The sequence below is a fragment of the Brachypodium distachyon genome, chromosome 1 (assembly GCF_000005505.3).
Source record: "Brachypodium distachyon strain Bd21 chromosome 1, Brachypodium_distachyon_v3.0, whole genome shotgun sequence".
NCBI lineage: Eukaryota > Viridiplantae > Streptophyta > Magnoliopsida > Poales > Poaceae > Brachypodium > Brachypodium distachyon.
Window position 1 is genome coordinate 25,837,413 of NC_016131.3, and position 15,595 is coordinate 25,853,007.

General features: G+C 42.6%; 1 protein-coding gene across 3 annotated transcripts; it reads right to left on the reverse strand.

Moving 5' to 3' along the window:
- Positions 1 to 931: 931 nt before the first annotated feature.
- Positions 932 to 5,031, reverse strand: LOC100831320. Of its 3 annotated transcripts, none has more exons than XM_010241531.3 (9): positions 4,485 to 5,031; positions 3,942 to 4,100; positions 3,396 to 3,443; positions 3,207 to 3,269; positions 2,948 to 3,040; positions 2,711 to 2,854; positions 2,192 to 2,299; positions 1,437 to 1,488; positions 932 to 1,223 (listed from the first exon to the last, which is right to left on the reverse strand). In XM_010241531.3, exons 1-9 carry the CDS (start codon positions 4,827 to 4,829, stop codon positions 1,189 to 1,191), a joined length of 1,047 nt encoding a protein of 348 aa, XP_010239833.1. In that variant the 5' UTR covers positions 4,830 to 5,031; the 3' UTR covers positions 932 to 1,188. The 3 variants fall into 3 exon arrangements, with proteins under 3 accessions (XP_010239833.1, XP_003563302.1, XP_014755337.1); XM_003563254.4 differs by having other exon boundaries at positions 932 to 1,353; positions 4,485 to 5,029; XM_014899851.2 differs by lacking the exon at positions 3,207 to 3,269 and having other exon boundaries at positions 932 to 1,353.
- Between the last annotated feature and the right edge of the window lie 10,564 nt (positions 5,032 to 15,595).

Genomic DNA, 15,595 nt, shown 5'->3' on the forward strand with positions numbered 1-15,595 from the left:
GTATGGTATATACCAGTAAAAGGTTTGCAGGCGCAGTTGGTCCTACCGGAGCCCCGCCGGCGCCTCGTCCGGCTATTCCGCCGATCTTCGCTGCTACCCCACGTCGCCGCCGGTGCGCGAGCGCGACCTCTCCCCTCGCGGCACCGCCGCCGCCATTGTCGTCGATCTCAGCGCTTCCCACCCCGGCTGGAAGGTGGCCCGTCCGGCAAGAGATTTTGGACGGGGAAGAGGTGTCTCGCAGGTGGAAGGCGGAGGAGGAGCGGCGGCTCCGGCGAGGGATTCGGGAGTTTGATCCGGCGCTGCGCAGTGTGTAGACGACGGGAACAGAGAAGATTGGGCCTGGGCGATGCGGCCCAGAACCAGTAGCAGGCCTAAGTGGGCCGATCTGATCATAAAAGGTTTTGGAAGCTGGCTTCAGTTTGTAGTTCAGTTGGACAATCCCAAATTCCCTCCCAAAAAAAATGTTGGACAATCCCAATTCTGAATGTTCTACGGTAATGCAATCAGTGGACTCTACAGGTAGCTCAGTTGATACCAAACCCCGATTTAGTTGTGTGGATCAGGAGGGCTCGAGCTGCTGATTCAAGTGATTCAGAACTGGAAAGCCCAATTATTACTATTCGAGATCATTTCAGTTCATCCTTTAGTTTTTGTGATCCCAAAATGTTTAATCGAATATATGTTTTCTAGAAATTTATATGTCTATATTTTTCAAAGAAACAGAGGTATATATAATTTGTTGACTTTGTGCATGCATGCGCCTTAAAACTTTTGGGTGTTTTATTGCCTTTTGGACATGCATCTTGCGAAAATATATGTGGTTATTTTCTAAAAAAAATGGACAATGCACAGCCTCCCTCTCACGACAAAAGGCGTACGCAAATGGAATCATCGGCCCAAGCATACAATATATACCACTCAGAACAAGGTGAAAGACAGACAAAATACCTTTACCCCTTAATAATTTGTTATAATTAAATATAATGGTGCTGACATTGTACATAACCAAAAGAATATCAGCAAGTTTCTGTCTGTCAGGCTACTCAAGCTCCCCAGACCACCCAAAACTCTAGACACAAAATCCTCAGATTGCGCTTTCTCCTTATGTGAAACTCTAGACACAATATCCTCAGATTGCGCTTTCTCCTTATGCAAATATCTCAACTCCAGCCGCAAGTCAACGGCAGATCACGCACCAGCTGCTCTACAGAGAACTGTTGCTTCTGTCAATGGGAACTTAGCAAATGTTACATAAGCTTTGGTTGGAGCAAATAGACTGGAGAAATACACAAACTACTCCGAAGAAGCAAAACCACTAGTACGGGAAGTTTGACTGCTCTTGAATTTCGCCGGCTGTGAGAGCAAGACATCGGGCAGGTGTTACACATAAGCACTATAACGGTTCGCAAGATGAGATTCCGAGAATGGTTCCATACCAGGAAGTTCGACAGCAAAGTTAGCTTGAGCATCCGCGTCTGCATTAAATTCCTACATGGCAAAGAAGAAAATTATCAGTGATAGGGATCACAGGTTTTTTAACTGGCACCATGTCAAGCTTGTCCATGCTTACAATATAAAGTTCCAACTGGAACAGTGTTCAAAGGGCTGATATACGAACAGACACGACAGAAATATGCAGGTTCTTGACTCTAGAGAGAAATTAAATAAAACCACAAATGTCTACGCATGCAGTGAGATCTCAATCTAAATGTTTACATATATTAGACATAAGAGGAAATTGTACATCAATAAATATGTCAAGTAACAAATGTCTATGCATGCAGCGAGATCTGAATCTAAGTGTTTACGTATATTAGATATAAGATGGAATTGTACAGCAATAACTAAGTCAGATGACATTGAGAGTTGAGACAATCCAATACAAATATTAATGGTGAATCGCCATTCGATGGTCTTCTCGTTGCTTCCTTCTCGTATTAATGTATGGCATAGTTATTACATAACACTGACAAAAACTAACTAAAACCATTATCAATATCAAGAGATTCAGTCAGGTGGTGGTTCAACAGAACTACTTTCATGACGAACTATAAGTAGTGCATGTAGGCTTTGGTACTAAGAGCACAAGTATGTAATTTGGTTCAGAGCATTCATACTACAGACCTGGAAACTGGATGATGGAAGGTAAAAAATTTAAAAACAAGATCAAAAGATAATGAACAGTGCCTACCCTCAATACATGGTTGACTTGAAATACAAGAAACCTTCCCTTCAGCTCTTTAACTTTCTTGCACAAGTCAGCCATGTTATCATTCCTAGCCCGCCAGACATTTTGGACCTGCTCCAGAAATTTTAATGTGTTTACTTATGTTAAAGAAGTAGTCAACATTGATAGAGCTGCTAGAGAAACTCTTGAAAGAGCTCTGATTCGTTTCACCAGATTTTGTATGCCATTGGCAACCAAGGTGTTAATCCAATTATTCCTGATTCTAATTAAATAATATGGAACGCGGTGCACCTCAACTTGTAATTGCGTTAATAGATGTAGCGATGTATGGATGACCAAATAAAATTAATAGGAAAAACAAGCACAAAGTAAAAGAAAAAACTTTGGAAATTCAATTTGTCCAGAATTTTAACATTTTAGTGGACCGTGAAGAGTCAGAATTAACTGTACAGCAAGCAGCTATCTATTTGGTTCCATGGTACAACATGAAGGTTGCGAAGCAGCAAAGGTACAACCACAGACCTGGTTACAGACAAGCTTAGAATCGCCTTGAGCACGGATATATTTGAATCCCTTGTTGGCAGCATATCTCAGCCCCAGGAGCAATGCACGATATTCAGCAGCGTTATTTGTTGCAATACCCAAACCCTCACGTAGTTGAGCAATCTTCAGTTGAAATAGTAGAACACAGTCATAATCAGATAATCAAATTGTAATTAAAGATAAACAAACACACACAATACCAGTTCGGGTACATACCACAGAGCCATCAGGCCGCCTTACTACTACACCAGCTCCTGACTTCCCAGGATTTCCTTTACAAGCACCATCAAATTCAAGAATACAAGACAGCTGCAAAGACCAGGTCTAGTAGTGAGAAGTGAGAACTCAACATTTCCTCATAGTGAGGATAAGTCACAAACATGCATGTTAGTATTCAAATCATAACTGCAAAGTAAAACTAAGTAGAAAGCAGAAGCATACACAGTTAGGAGTTAACACATTGTATAGTACTCACATGACTATTAGGTAATGGTTCCTGTTCAGCACCTTTGGGATGCTTCTTTGGTTGTTCAGTTTCCTTCAGCAAATAATTATTGGTGCAAGTACATGAGATATGTAGCAAGCACTTTAAGTACCGTACAGAACAGTTTTTAAACAGAGGAGGCATTGATGCTTAGCTTGGAGAAAAGAAAGCGCTACTCACCATTTCCTGTGGCCTTTTCAAAGTAGAAGTTGTAGTTCCATCAGGTTGCTGAAACCAAAAGTGGCACAGTGAATAATCTACAAGAAAGTTTATAGGGAAAAGGCAAAAACAAGTAGTAATGCAAGATTATAACATGATGATCAGCTCCGCGGTGACTTGGAACTGTGTGTGAGAAAATATTAAGGCCCTGAGAATTATGGGCAGTTTTCAATCAAAATTGAGGCAGTATATATATCAAGCGGACACATAAATTTTAGTGATGATCATGTAAGGATTTCTATTAACAACTGGTACCGTGTCTACACATGCCGGGTTGGATCAATGCCAATTATACAGTAAAATGAATTAAAAATGCGACTGGACCCAACAAGTACATAAATTGCAAGTCTTATTAAGGAACTAGTAAATTCAGTACCGTTGCACATTACAAAGCGGATGCAAAATACAATAAGCGTTAAGGAATTGATATGTTAATTAACATAACGCAGCCACAACATATCAGGTAAAACAGCTGGAAATTAGAATTACACAACAATTATTATTTACCTGGAAAGGGCAGGGAACCAGGTCATCAAACAATTCATCTCTTGCATCTGCTGCATTAATGGAATACAGAGCATGCTTTAACCCGCGCGCAGCGAGATACTCCTCAGTTTCTTTACGCAAAGAATAGCCTTTGTACACAGTCACAGGAGGATCGCACACCTACCAAGATATGTTTCGCATAAGTAATGCCAATAGACATGGCATGATGGCAATGAGAATACATATTCTTATTGTGATGATAGTGCATTATCAGTAAAAGACAGATAAATTTTGCAGCAATGAAAGAAAGTAGCAGAGTAGATTTAGCCATCCTATGAGATGCAGTCTCTGATGCAACAACGATTTAGCATGCTAAGAAATGCATGAACACAGCTGAGTGATTTCTCATTTCTGTGAAGTGCTACGTCTTCCAAAAAAATTCCCCTTGTTCCAGAAAGACCATCAGCATACAGCGGTACAGTTACCAAATGTAGATACGTCTGCTTAGGATGCTACATTCATCATAGACTGAATGCCTAGCGCACCAAGTTGAGGGTTCATTACCGAATTGCTGACTTGAGCTTGGCAGTCGGCAAGGTTCTTGTAGATGCCGATGACGTCCCCCTTGCGGACGACATAGAACGGGTCACCGCCGGAAGGGTCCATCGGGGCGGCCTTCTTTGCTGCGGATCTCTTGGTGGAGCGCTTGGATGGGGAGGAAGAAGAGAAGAAGCGCCCAGCGAGGCCAGCAAGGGCAATGGGCGGCGCCGGAGGCGTGAGGGGAAGGTAGCGCAGGTTGTGGTGGCGGTGGCCACCGGTCAGGCTCGGAGGCCCGGCCGCCGCGTACCTCCACGCCGCTCTAGAAATCCCACAGAGAGAAGAAGAAGAAGAAGAATAGCAACTCCTCATCGACAGCTGCCCCCCAAAGGTGAAATCAGCCAGACGGTGAGGCTTCTTAGCAACAACTTCTCTAGCCGCCGGCAATTTACTTCACTCCGACGAGAAGGAAGCCACCGCCGCCGGCAGCCGACGCCGGCGCGGGATGAAGGCTGGACTGGGGGAAAAGAGAAGGCAGCCGCGGCGGCGGTAAGGGCAGAGAGGAATGGATTTGGGCCTACAGTGGACATAATTTGGGTTATTTGGGCCGACATTTTTACCCCAATTATTTGGGTTAATTGGGGTTTTCACGGCTCTCAAAAAAAAAAAAAGCAGAGCCATGTACAGCCGTCTGTTTGACAGGGCGAAGGTATTGTATGTCTACTACACCTGATTTGTTTTTTCTGTATGGTACCTTTGCATTGTTGGGACCGGATTTAAAGTATTACAGTGTCCGTTACACATAATTCTTCGGTAAATAATTTTAAAGTAAGACCATGACGCATATTTTTGCAAAGGTTGGTTTCTTTAAAGCTGAATGCAGATGCCACCTCACATGATTTTCCTTTTCTCAATATCAACCCGCTGCTACAGGAACTAAAAGAGCGTTCGGTGTCTATTCGCAAGGATTACAACGCAAAATTTGAGTCTAGGATTATTGAAACGGGAGAAAAAAAAACTTTGGCAGATATAGAGAAACTAAAGGCTAATGAATTTGCAAGATATGAAGAAATGTGGACTCTATCGAAGGAACATGATGCAGAATTGGGAGACAGTATGTTGGCAGAACTGAAGTCAGGACTGATGACATGGAGAAACGTGTCACAAACTTTTCTCACATTCCAAAAAAAAAAAAACACTTGGCTCTTGAACCAGGTTTGAAACCCAATGGGTCGTGCTGGGCCCTTGCATGTGGACATAACGGGGCCGGCCTTTGGGCCTTCCTCGTACGAAATTAATCTAGAGGGCAAGACATTCTTTCTACCCAATTTCCCTGGCTCCACTAAAAAAATATATTCCCTGGCACCGTCATCAAAGGTTCCCCTCGCCTCCGGCCGCCATCTTGACGCTGCGAGGTGAGGGAAACCTCGATTTCTCATAAGAGTGTTCAGAAGTATTTGCTTATAGCAATTGTTTGGTTCTGATCGGTAACGTAATGGCGGAGGTTGCGATGCCATCGCGAATAAAGGTACTCTAGTTCTTCTTCTGCTGTGGTATTGTCTCAAAGGGTGTTGCCCCGGAGCCAGAGAGTTTTAGTCATTGTAGATTCAGTGTACCCGATCTTGCGGATCTTGGGTTTGTGTACTCGTAGATCCGTTTATACGTATCTGTTGAGTTTTTCTTCGCATGTTATGGTGCTTCTGTTGGTTTTATCTTTTGTATCTTTGGGATCCTCCTATGGTGTTCTGGTGAAGATCTTGCAGTTCGACAACCTGTACGTTTAGGGGATCATCTCCGGCCCAAGTACGTTCAACGCTCACGGCTTCTCATCTTTTTGAATGAGCGACTGATCAAGGGGCTTTTCGAAACCTTTGAAAGTAGTTAGGATCATGCGCGGATACGAGTGGCAAGGTTGCTATTCTAGTCTAGTTGAAGTCTTCATGTTGAAACCTCGGCAGCTTTTCATGGTGCAAAGAATGATACCACGGAGAAGATGGCTTTTAGAGATTTTATTGTAATTTTTAATTATAAGAGTTACCTTGTAGTTTCTAAGGTCTATGATCCAAATTTGAAATTGAATAAAATTACAGGGTACTCTCTAAAAAAAAACCAATTTCCCTGGCTGTCTATAGATTTCAGTTTCTTTCCATTCCCCCTCACCCGGTCAGCACCCCAACTAGACATCCCTCCTCCCCTCAAAAAAAGAAAAAGAAAAAACCTAGACATCCCTCCGATTTGTGCGGCTAGGGTTTCCGGCCGGCGATCGCGAAGATGGGAGGAGCCAGCGGCCGCCGGAGAGTGCGACATCCAGCTGACCGGCCACGCCGCCGCCGCCGCCTTCCTGCGACATGCATCTGTATGGAGCCGTGGACCTGCAACAGCGACCACCGTATCTGGTGAGGAAGACGTACGCTCTCGCCTGTTTAGAGTTTGTGTTCTTCTGTACGCCAAGCATCGTGTGTCTCTTGTGTGTGTTAGATCGATCCCTGATCAGCTGATTAGTATCGTCTCGGCCGGCCGTATCGTAGCCAGATCAACATATATCTTGTGAGTGGCGAGACTCACAAGATATATGTTGATCTGGCTACGATACGGCCTCGCCTGTGTAGTTTTTGTGTTCTCTGTACGCGATGCATCTCGATCGTGTGTGTGTGTGTGTTAGATCCCTGATATTAGTTGATTAGTACCGTCTCCGTGTTGTAGCCAGCCGTCATCTCACCAGAACATGTATACTGGAGTAGTATATGTACGATAGCCAATAATCATTTTGTGAGGCTCATACAGATGCTAAACTGACTACTAAATGCACTTCATTTTTTTCACATTTCAACAACCATTTATCTAGGTTGTAGATTATATGCACCATAAGCATATGCATGTAATCTAAGCATTGCTACAATTTTAGAACGAGTCTAGTTGAGTTATTACCGAAGTTTCCCGACGGCAGCAGACGTGGTAGAATTCATGGAGCGGAACTTCCCTGAACTGTCACAAATTTCCTACTCGCCATTTTCTGCTTCCGCTTCTACTTCTGCTGCTGCTCCTCCTGCTGTTGGCTCCTTAATCAACTTCTGCTGAAACCAATTCCAGCACCACCTGGTCCTTCTGATGGTGTGCGAACAGGAAGAGGCACCGAGAGAGACCTGATAGAATTCATGGAGCGGGATTGTCATTCAACTTCTTTTTTAATTTCCATTCCCCAAACCTGCTGAGAGAACGCTGATGGATGGTTGTAAACTTGTAATGTACCCAAACTGCATGTGTTTGTCATTCTTAATTACCATACTATATACCTATATATCTGTATTCCTGCAAAACTATGCATGCTTGTGTGTGCAAATTTGTGTGCTACACACACGTACACATTTATTAGTTTTTTACTTTCTCTCTTATTTTTGTGTCTGACACACACAATTCTTCTTTTATTGCTTTTTGGCTCTAATTTGTGTGTCGCACACAAATTGTTTTTTTTTTGTTTTCTCTCTTATTTATATTTGTGTCTCTAACACACACATTTATTCTTTTCTTCCTTTCTTTTTTATTTGTGTATCGCACACACTACATATTTCCTCTTTTTTGTGTGTCGCACACACATTTTTTTCTTGGTTTCTCTTTTATTTGCATGTGCGTGTTTGTGTGGCACACACGTACACATTTATTCATTTTTTGTTTTCTCTCTTATTTTTGTGTCTGACACACACATTTTTCTTCTTTTTCTCTCTGACTCTAATTTGTGTGTCGCACACAAATTGTTCTTTTTTGCTTCTTTTTTTATTTGTATGTCGCGCACACGCATTTCTTATTTTTTGATTTCTCTCTTATATATTTGTGTGCTGCACACACGTACACATTTCTTTTTTTTGTTTTATCTCTTATTTGCGTGATAACTTTTTTTATTTCTCTTTTATTTGTGTGTACACGTACACATTTCTTATTTTTGCCTTTTCTTTTTATTTGTGTGCCTCACCCACACATTTCTTCTTTTTTGCTTTTCTCTTATTTGTGTGTCACACACACACGTTTTTTTTCTTCCTTTGTCTCTTATTAGTGTGTCCCATACACGCACACATTTCTTTTCTTTTTTTTTGCCTTTTCTCTTATTTGTGTGTGACACACACATTTCTTCTTTTCTTGTTTTCTCTCTTATTTGTGTGTCGCACACACATACACATTTTTTTTTGCTTTCTCTCTTATTTATATTTGTGTGTCTCACACACATGCATTTATTCTTTTCTTCCTTTCTTTTTTATTTGTGTGTCGCACACACGTACATATTTCCTCTTTTCTGTGTGTCGCACACATATTTTTATTTTCTTGGTTTCCTTTTTATTTGTGTGGTACACATGCACACATTTATTCATTTTTTGCTTTCTCTCTTATTTTTGTGTATGACACACACATTTCTTCTTATTTTATTCTCTGATTCTAATTTGTGTGTCGCACACAAATTGTTTTTTTTGCTTTCTCTCTTATTTATATTTGTGTGTCTCACGCACACGCATTTTTTCCTTTTTATTATTTGTGTGTCGCACACACATACATATTTCCTCTTTTTTGTGTGTCGCACCCATATTTTTCTTTTCTTGGTTCCTCTTTTATTTGTGTGTGCGTATTCGTGTGGTACACACGTACACATTTATTCATTTTTTACTTTCTCTCTTATTTTTGTGTCTGACACACACATTTTTTTTTCTTTTGCTTTCTGACTCTAATTTATGTGTCACACACAAATTGTTTTCTTTGTTTTTTCTTTTATTTGTATGTCGCGCACACACATTTCTTTTTTCTTGATTTCTCTCTTATCTGTGTGTCGCACACACGCATATATTTCCTCTCTTTTTTGTCGCACACACATTTTTCTTTTCTTGGTTTCTCTTTTATTTTTGTGTGCGTATTTGAGTGGTAATTTTTTGTTTTCTCTCTTGTTTTTGTGTCCGACACAAACATTTCTTCTTCTTTTGCTTTCTGATTCTAATTTGTGTGTCACACACAAATTGTTTTTTTGCCTTTTCTTTTATTTGTATGTCGCGCACACACATTTCTTTTTTCTTGATTTCTTCTTTTTTTTGGTTTTTTTCTTTTATTCTGTGTTGCACACACACATTTTTCTTTTTCTTGCTTTCTCTCTTATGTGTGTATTCCACACACGCACACATTTCTTATTTTTTGTCTTTTCCCTTATTTGTGTGTCACACACACACACATTTCTTCTTTTCTTGTTTTTTTTCTTATTTTTGTGTCGCACACACATACATATTTGTTTTTTCTTTCTCTCTTATTTATATTTCTGCGTCACACACACACACACATTTATTCTTTTCTTCCTTTCTTTCTTATTTGTGTGCCGCACACACGTACATATTTTCTCTTTTTTGTGTGTCACACACACATATTTTTTTTCTTTGTTTCTCTTTTATTTGTGTGTCGCACGCACGTACACATTTTTTTTCTCTCTTATTTTTGTGTCGGATACACATTTCATCTTCTTTTGCTTTCTGATCTCTAATTTGTGTGTCGCACACAAATTCTTTTTTTTGCTTACTCTCTTATTTGTAGGTCGTGCACACACACATTTCTTCTTTCTTTTCTCACTTATTTGTGTGCCGCACACATGTACACATTTCTTCTTTTTTGTTTTCTCCCTTATTTGTGTGTTGCACACACATACATAGTTTGTGTGTCGCACGCACGTACACATACATAGCCTCTGCTCGCTAATTTTTTCACGAATTCACAAATTCTAGGAATATTCTCTAAAAAATAAGTAAATCTGGATTGTGAAGTTTAGAACGAAACACCCTTCCTCTGGCACCCTCTCGACCCGTCGGAGGAACCTCCGGTGACAAACGGCCGGTGCCATAGCCATCACCGATAGGTGGAGGCTTACCCACGCGTCTGCAATTGCGCCGTACGTCACCGAAGCTGCGTCCGAACCCCCCCCCCCCTTCTCAAGAAACCTAACTGTACCACAACATTATGACAATAATATATGATGATCAACGCTGCTAGTTAAAGTTTGCTGCTCTTGGACTTGGATCAGTTTAGTCATGTTTTTTAGGCGAGGAGGGTTTGTTGTTGATGCGTGCAAGGCAAGAAACTGTGGCCTGTGAGTGAGTCTTGGTTAGGTTTGTAGCCGGTAGGGGTGTAAGTTTCATATCTCTAGGCCGTGACTATGTACATGTAGTTGCTAGTGATTGTTGGGGGGGGGGGGGGTGAAACCCGATCAACTTAAGGTCTGATCGATTGAATCTGATCCGATTGAATTAAGGTGTGCTTCATTTTGCCTGTTAGCTCGATATGTTTACTATAGACTTCTTTCATTTCGTTTTGAACATTTCGTAACTGCTTTCATTTTGAGATCCCGGCCTTCCATTACACTTCGGAATTGATGGCGATTGTCTGGATGTCTAATTCTGGCAGTTCGCTCGATCTGCTCTCTGGAGAGTTCTTTCGACTTCGTTTCGAACTTTTTTTCCGAGATATCGGTTCTCCGTTATGCGTAGCAACTAATGTGAGTCCGGGCGTCTAGATCTTCTGCCTTTCGCTCGATATGTTTACCATAGACTTCTTTCTTTTCGAACTTTTCGTAACTCCTTTGTTTTCTCGAGATCCCGGTTCTCCGTAACGCTTAGTACGTAATTAATGATTTCCATCCTCAGACATGAGGGTGGTCGGAAAGTGGTATTGACACATGCCAATTATAGAGTGTGGCGTGTTTATCAATTATTGGCTAAATATATATAATATAATTAGGGGAAGAGCAAGAGGCTGAAGAGGACCCCAGCGTTTGCGCTCATGCCGTGTTGGGCAAAGTAGACCTGCCTCATCCACCGGAACATGTGCGCACACACTGTGGTAGCCTGTTTGGTGGCACTACCTTGTCACGCGCTGCTCGCCAAGTCGGAGAGTGAGCACATGTACATAAGTCTTCTGTCATGGCACACTATTGGCTTTGGTGTCTAGAACCCTATCTTAAATGTACTTTACATATGCTAAAAGGAGTGTCGGGGAATCGAGTGATTGGAAAAGTGGTACTGACACATGCCAATTATAGATTTTGTTGCATGTATAAGTTATTGGATAAATATGATATATTTAGGGGAAGAGCACGAGGCCGGAGAGAATCCCTACGTAAACGTTTATGCCGTGATGGGCAAAGTAGACCTGCCTCATCCGTCGGAACGCATCCCAGGTCAGCATGCTATTGGAGCCCGCCTAGCTAGTGGCACTGCCCCACCGCGCACTCCAACGATCCTCCGTGTCAAGTGACGCCGCCACAAGCTCTAGTCTGTCATGCAGGCTGCCAAAGTGGGTCATCATGTGCTTCACATCATACACCTCATCCCCGAAGATGATGCACGCCAAGTCGAGGAACACCTTCCGGAGGTGGATTTCAAGTAGGGAAACAACAGGACATACGTACGACTGAGTGCTGCTTTGAGCAGTGGAAACATATATAATAGCTGTCCTGGGGGTCACGCCACCGGTGAGAGAGGCCTAGCCGGTGCGTGCTGCGGTGCCGACACAACCTAGTAGGCAGCCAAGGACCAGGAGGATAAAGTATTAATTCTCTGGGAGGAAACTGACGCGGTCGGCCTTGAGGCTGCAACACCGGCGGGAGCAGAGGCTGGTACGTGTCGTGGTGCTAGCTCAACCTAGTCCGGAAAGGACCATAATAGAAAGTCGCTTGAGAGGGAACTGATGCGGTTGCTATCTGCACCTAGCTATACGTAGTAGGAATACTGGCGATACACCAAGCTTCGATCCATGAAAGCATCGCAAATTCCTTCCAACGGTTGCGGAAGCATCGCAAATACCTTCCAACGGGTGCGGTACGTAGCTGACTAGCTCTATTCAAAACCCCTTCCTCTTGTTAATTATGAATCTAGAAAAGAAACTTGCAATTTGTTAAAAGATGTCGAAGGAGGAAGAAAGGGACGGATAAAGAGGATGATGGGGTGCGGGTGTTGACGGCAATGGTCTCGATGATGAAGAGGACACACGGGGCATGGCAGCGGACCAACTTGACACACCAAGAGAGGGTACGTGTCCGCCATTTTGCTCGGCGATTGATGGTCCACTCGGCTAATAAGCTGCTCTTGGACAGACCGAACTTATAACATAATGCGAGATCACATTGTTTCATTGTTGTCGGTATCATTATAATCTATCAATGCTAATATGAATCCTTAGATCATGAGAATATTAAGCACCTACGTACCGAATGGGTACTTGGGGGGTTGCCAACCGTCTCAACGTAACTGGGGGACTATAAATGTGACTTTTGGGTATTATTCCGGAAACATATGAATATAACTTGATAGTTCAAGATTGGGATCTGCACTTGTCACGATGGAAAGATACACTTTGGACCGACTTGGTACTAAGCTACCCAACATCGTCTGCGTATACACTTGTGATATGGACGCTCCTGGCCATTCCTATAGATGGCGGGCCGGACATGTACCCGGTACCACCATCATAAGGCTGCATGGCCAATTGGCCACCACGACCTTTTCTTTCCTGCACCCAAAACACAAAATTCAGTTGATCTACTACTACCTCAAGAGGCTGGGTGCAGGTAATAAAAAATTGTGGTCTCGACTCTCCATCAGTACCAGCACCACCACAAGTTTTCTCAATCTGTATCCTACGAGTACGCTCTACCAAGTACAACCGACCAATACTATACTAGAGCAATACTCCATCCGTTCCATAATATAAGGCACGCACGCATTTCAAAATTTTACTTTGACCAACAATTAGATCAACAAAATATGAATTATATATTATAAAAATTATACCGTCGGAAACTTCTTTCAGATATGAATCTAGTGGTATAATTTTTATAACACATAATTCACATTTTGTTAGCCTAATTGATGGTCAAAGTTGGACCTTGAAATGCGTGGACGTCTTATATTATGGAACAGAGGGAGTATATGACTAGATTGGGGAATTCTTGTTTGTACGCACACCCATCTCTCTCGGTCTAACCTCCCCTTCCGTATTTTTCTCACACAAATATGATGAGCATGTGGCAAGTTTGGATGCATGCAGCAGCAGACGCACTATATTCAAAACCCCTTGTCTTGTTAATTCTTAATTTAGAATAACTTGTCGATAAGTGACGAAGGAGAAGCTCAGTGAACAAACAAGGGAACAAACAAAGAGGAGGAGGGGGTAGGGTTGTTGACCGGCGGCGTGGTTTCGATGATAAAGGACACACGAGGCGTGGCAGCAAGTAATTGACGATGTCCTCACTCTCTTTTTAGAAGGTAATTAAGCATCTTCATCTTGGCTACGATGTGGCAGATATTCTAGTAGAACTACTCACATGACACACTAATGGGTTTGGTGTCTTTGGAACACTACTACTGAAATGTACTTTACATAAGCTACAAGGATTGCTGGGTAATCGAGGGTGGTTGGAAAGTGGTATTGACGCATGCCGGCTATAGAGTCTCGTGTCACCTGCTCTTCTAATTAACCCCTTTCTTTTTTTTATCTTGGTTTATCAGGATGAGGACCACGTCAACAAAACTTACTACGCCGGCATCGACGTCTCGGTTGGCAGTCTTGTCCCAACCAGCATAAGATGACGTAATGTTTTCTAGAACACGATTGTGGAACAGATTTTGCTGTGGAAGACAAGGCTACTGAGAGGGAGCCGAAGAAGAAGGCAATGCTTGAGAGTGAGGAGGACAAGGGCGTGGCTGCGGGAGGAGCAGAACGAGTCTCGATGTGCAAGAACAACGATGGAAGGAGGTGGTTCTACAGGCGGACATTGAGCGAGCCCAATTTGCTCTGCTCGTACCACGCTGATCGGAAGATTGCGGCAGCGCCACCGGCTCCACCACCAGCAGTCTCCAAGACCACCAATATCTCGAAGCCTGCACGTAAGAGGAACGTCGACGCATACGAAGGTAACAAAGCATATTATTAATATGACGGGTTCGGCCCATCCCGCACCAAGAGGTACTTCAAAGGTAGCACAAGCAGCACCCTGGAGGAAATTCCACCCGCTGTTGAACAACAAGAATCTCCACCTACTCAATTACAACAAGAGAAGTCGGCACCACCCAAAGACAATGCTGCTCCTACTCCAGGTTAAGCCCAAGCTGATGATGTAGATTACCAAGCTATGGCAGACATCAATGAACCTGTTAAATGCAACGAAATGGATGTGGGATCGTTGGTTGGGACGAGTAGAGCAGTGATGATGCGTTAGGCTTCGATGGTGAATCTCGGGTTGTGGGCGTCAATGGCGGCATCAAGGGGAAGATCCTAGTGAAGAAGAGGTCGAAGAAGCCTGTGAAAGCAACCCTCAAGTCATTGATGAAACTAGCGTGCACGCATGGTACGTGCGTGGCCTCTTGCTCTAGTATTAGAAATGAGGTGCTATGTACAGTACTAATTTGCTCTAGTTAGCTTACCTTAATGATTACATGCAAATTTTTCACATATTATCTATTGTATTATGTTTAATTTCTCTAGGAACCTCATACTTTTATCAGTCAGATTTGGAGTTTCGACATAAAACATGTCCTCATACTTTTATCAGTCAGCTTTGGAGTTTGGACATAAAACATGTCCTTCGTTTTGTGGAATTCAAGGCAGATATGTGACTCCTCTTTTGTATGGCAATATGTATGACAATGCGACCCCACATTCGCAAAGGAAATCAAATCTGAACGGGCATGTGAATGTCTGCATAAGTATATCACAGCAGATCCCATCTGCATCGTACGTGTAAAATAAGTTAGATTTAGGATTTAGGGTTAGGGTATAGGGTTAGGTTTTAATTAGGATTTAGTAGTGTTTAGAAGTGGAAGATACGCAGGGTTTATCTTGCATCCATAAATAATTATTCATGTGTCGGTGTCAAGGGTGTCAAGGTATAGGCCCGCGAGAGGAAAGAGAGACACAAGGAAAATAAATTATAATCTTCCAAATCAGGACAAGGCGACACGTGATAACTGCGAGTGTTCTAACCATTGAGATGCCCAAGTTGATTATTTGGGCGTCAATAGCGACTAGTTCTGAATTTCAGTAGCTCAGTGTTGATTTCTTGATTGGCTAAGAAGGTGGTGGCGGTGGCATGCACGATGGACGGTGGAGCCATAGGCATGGGGAAA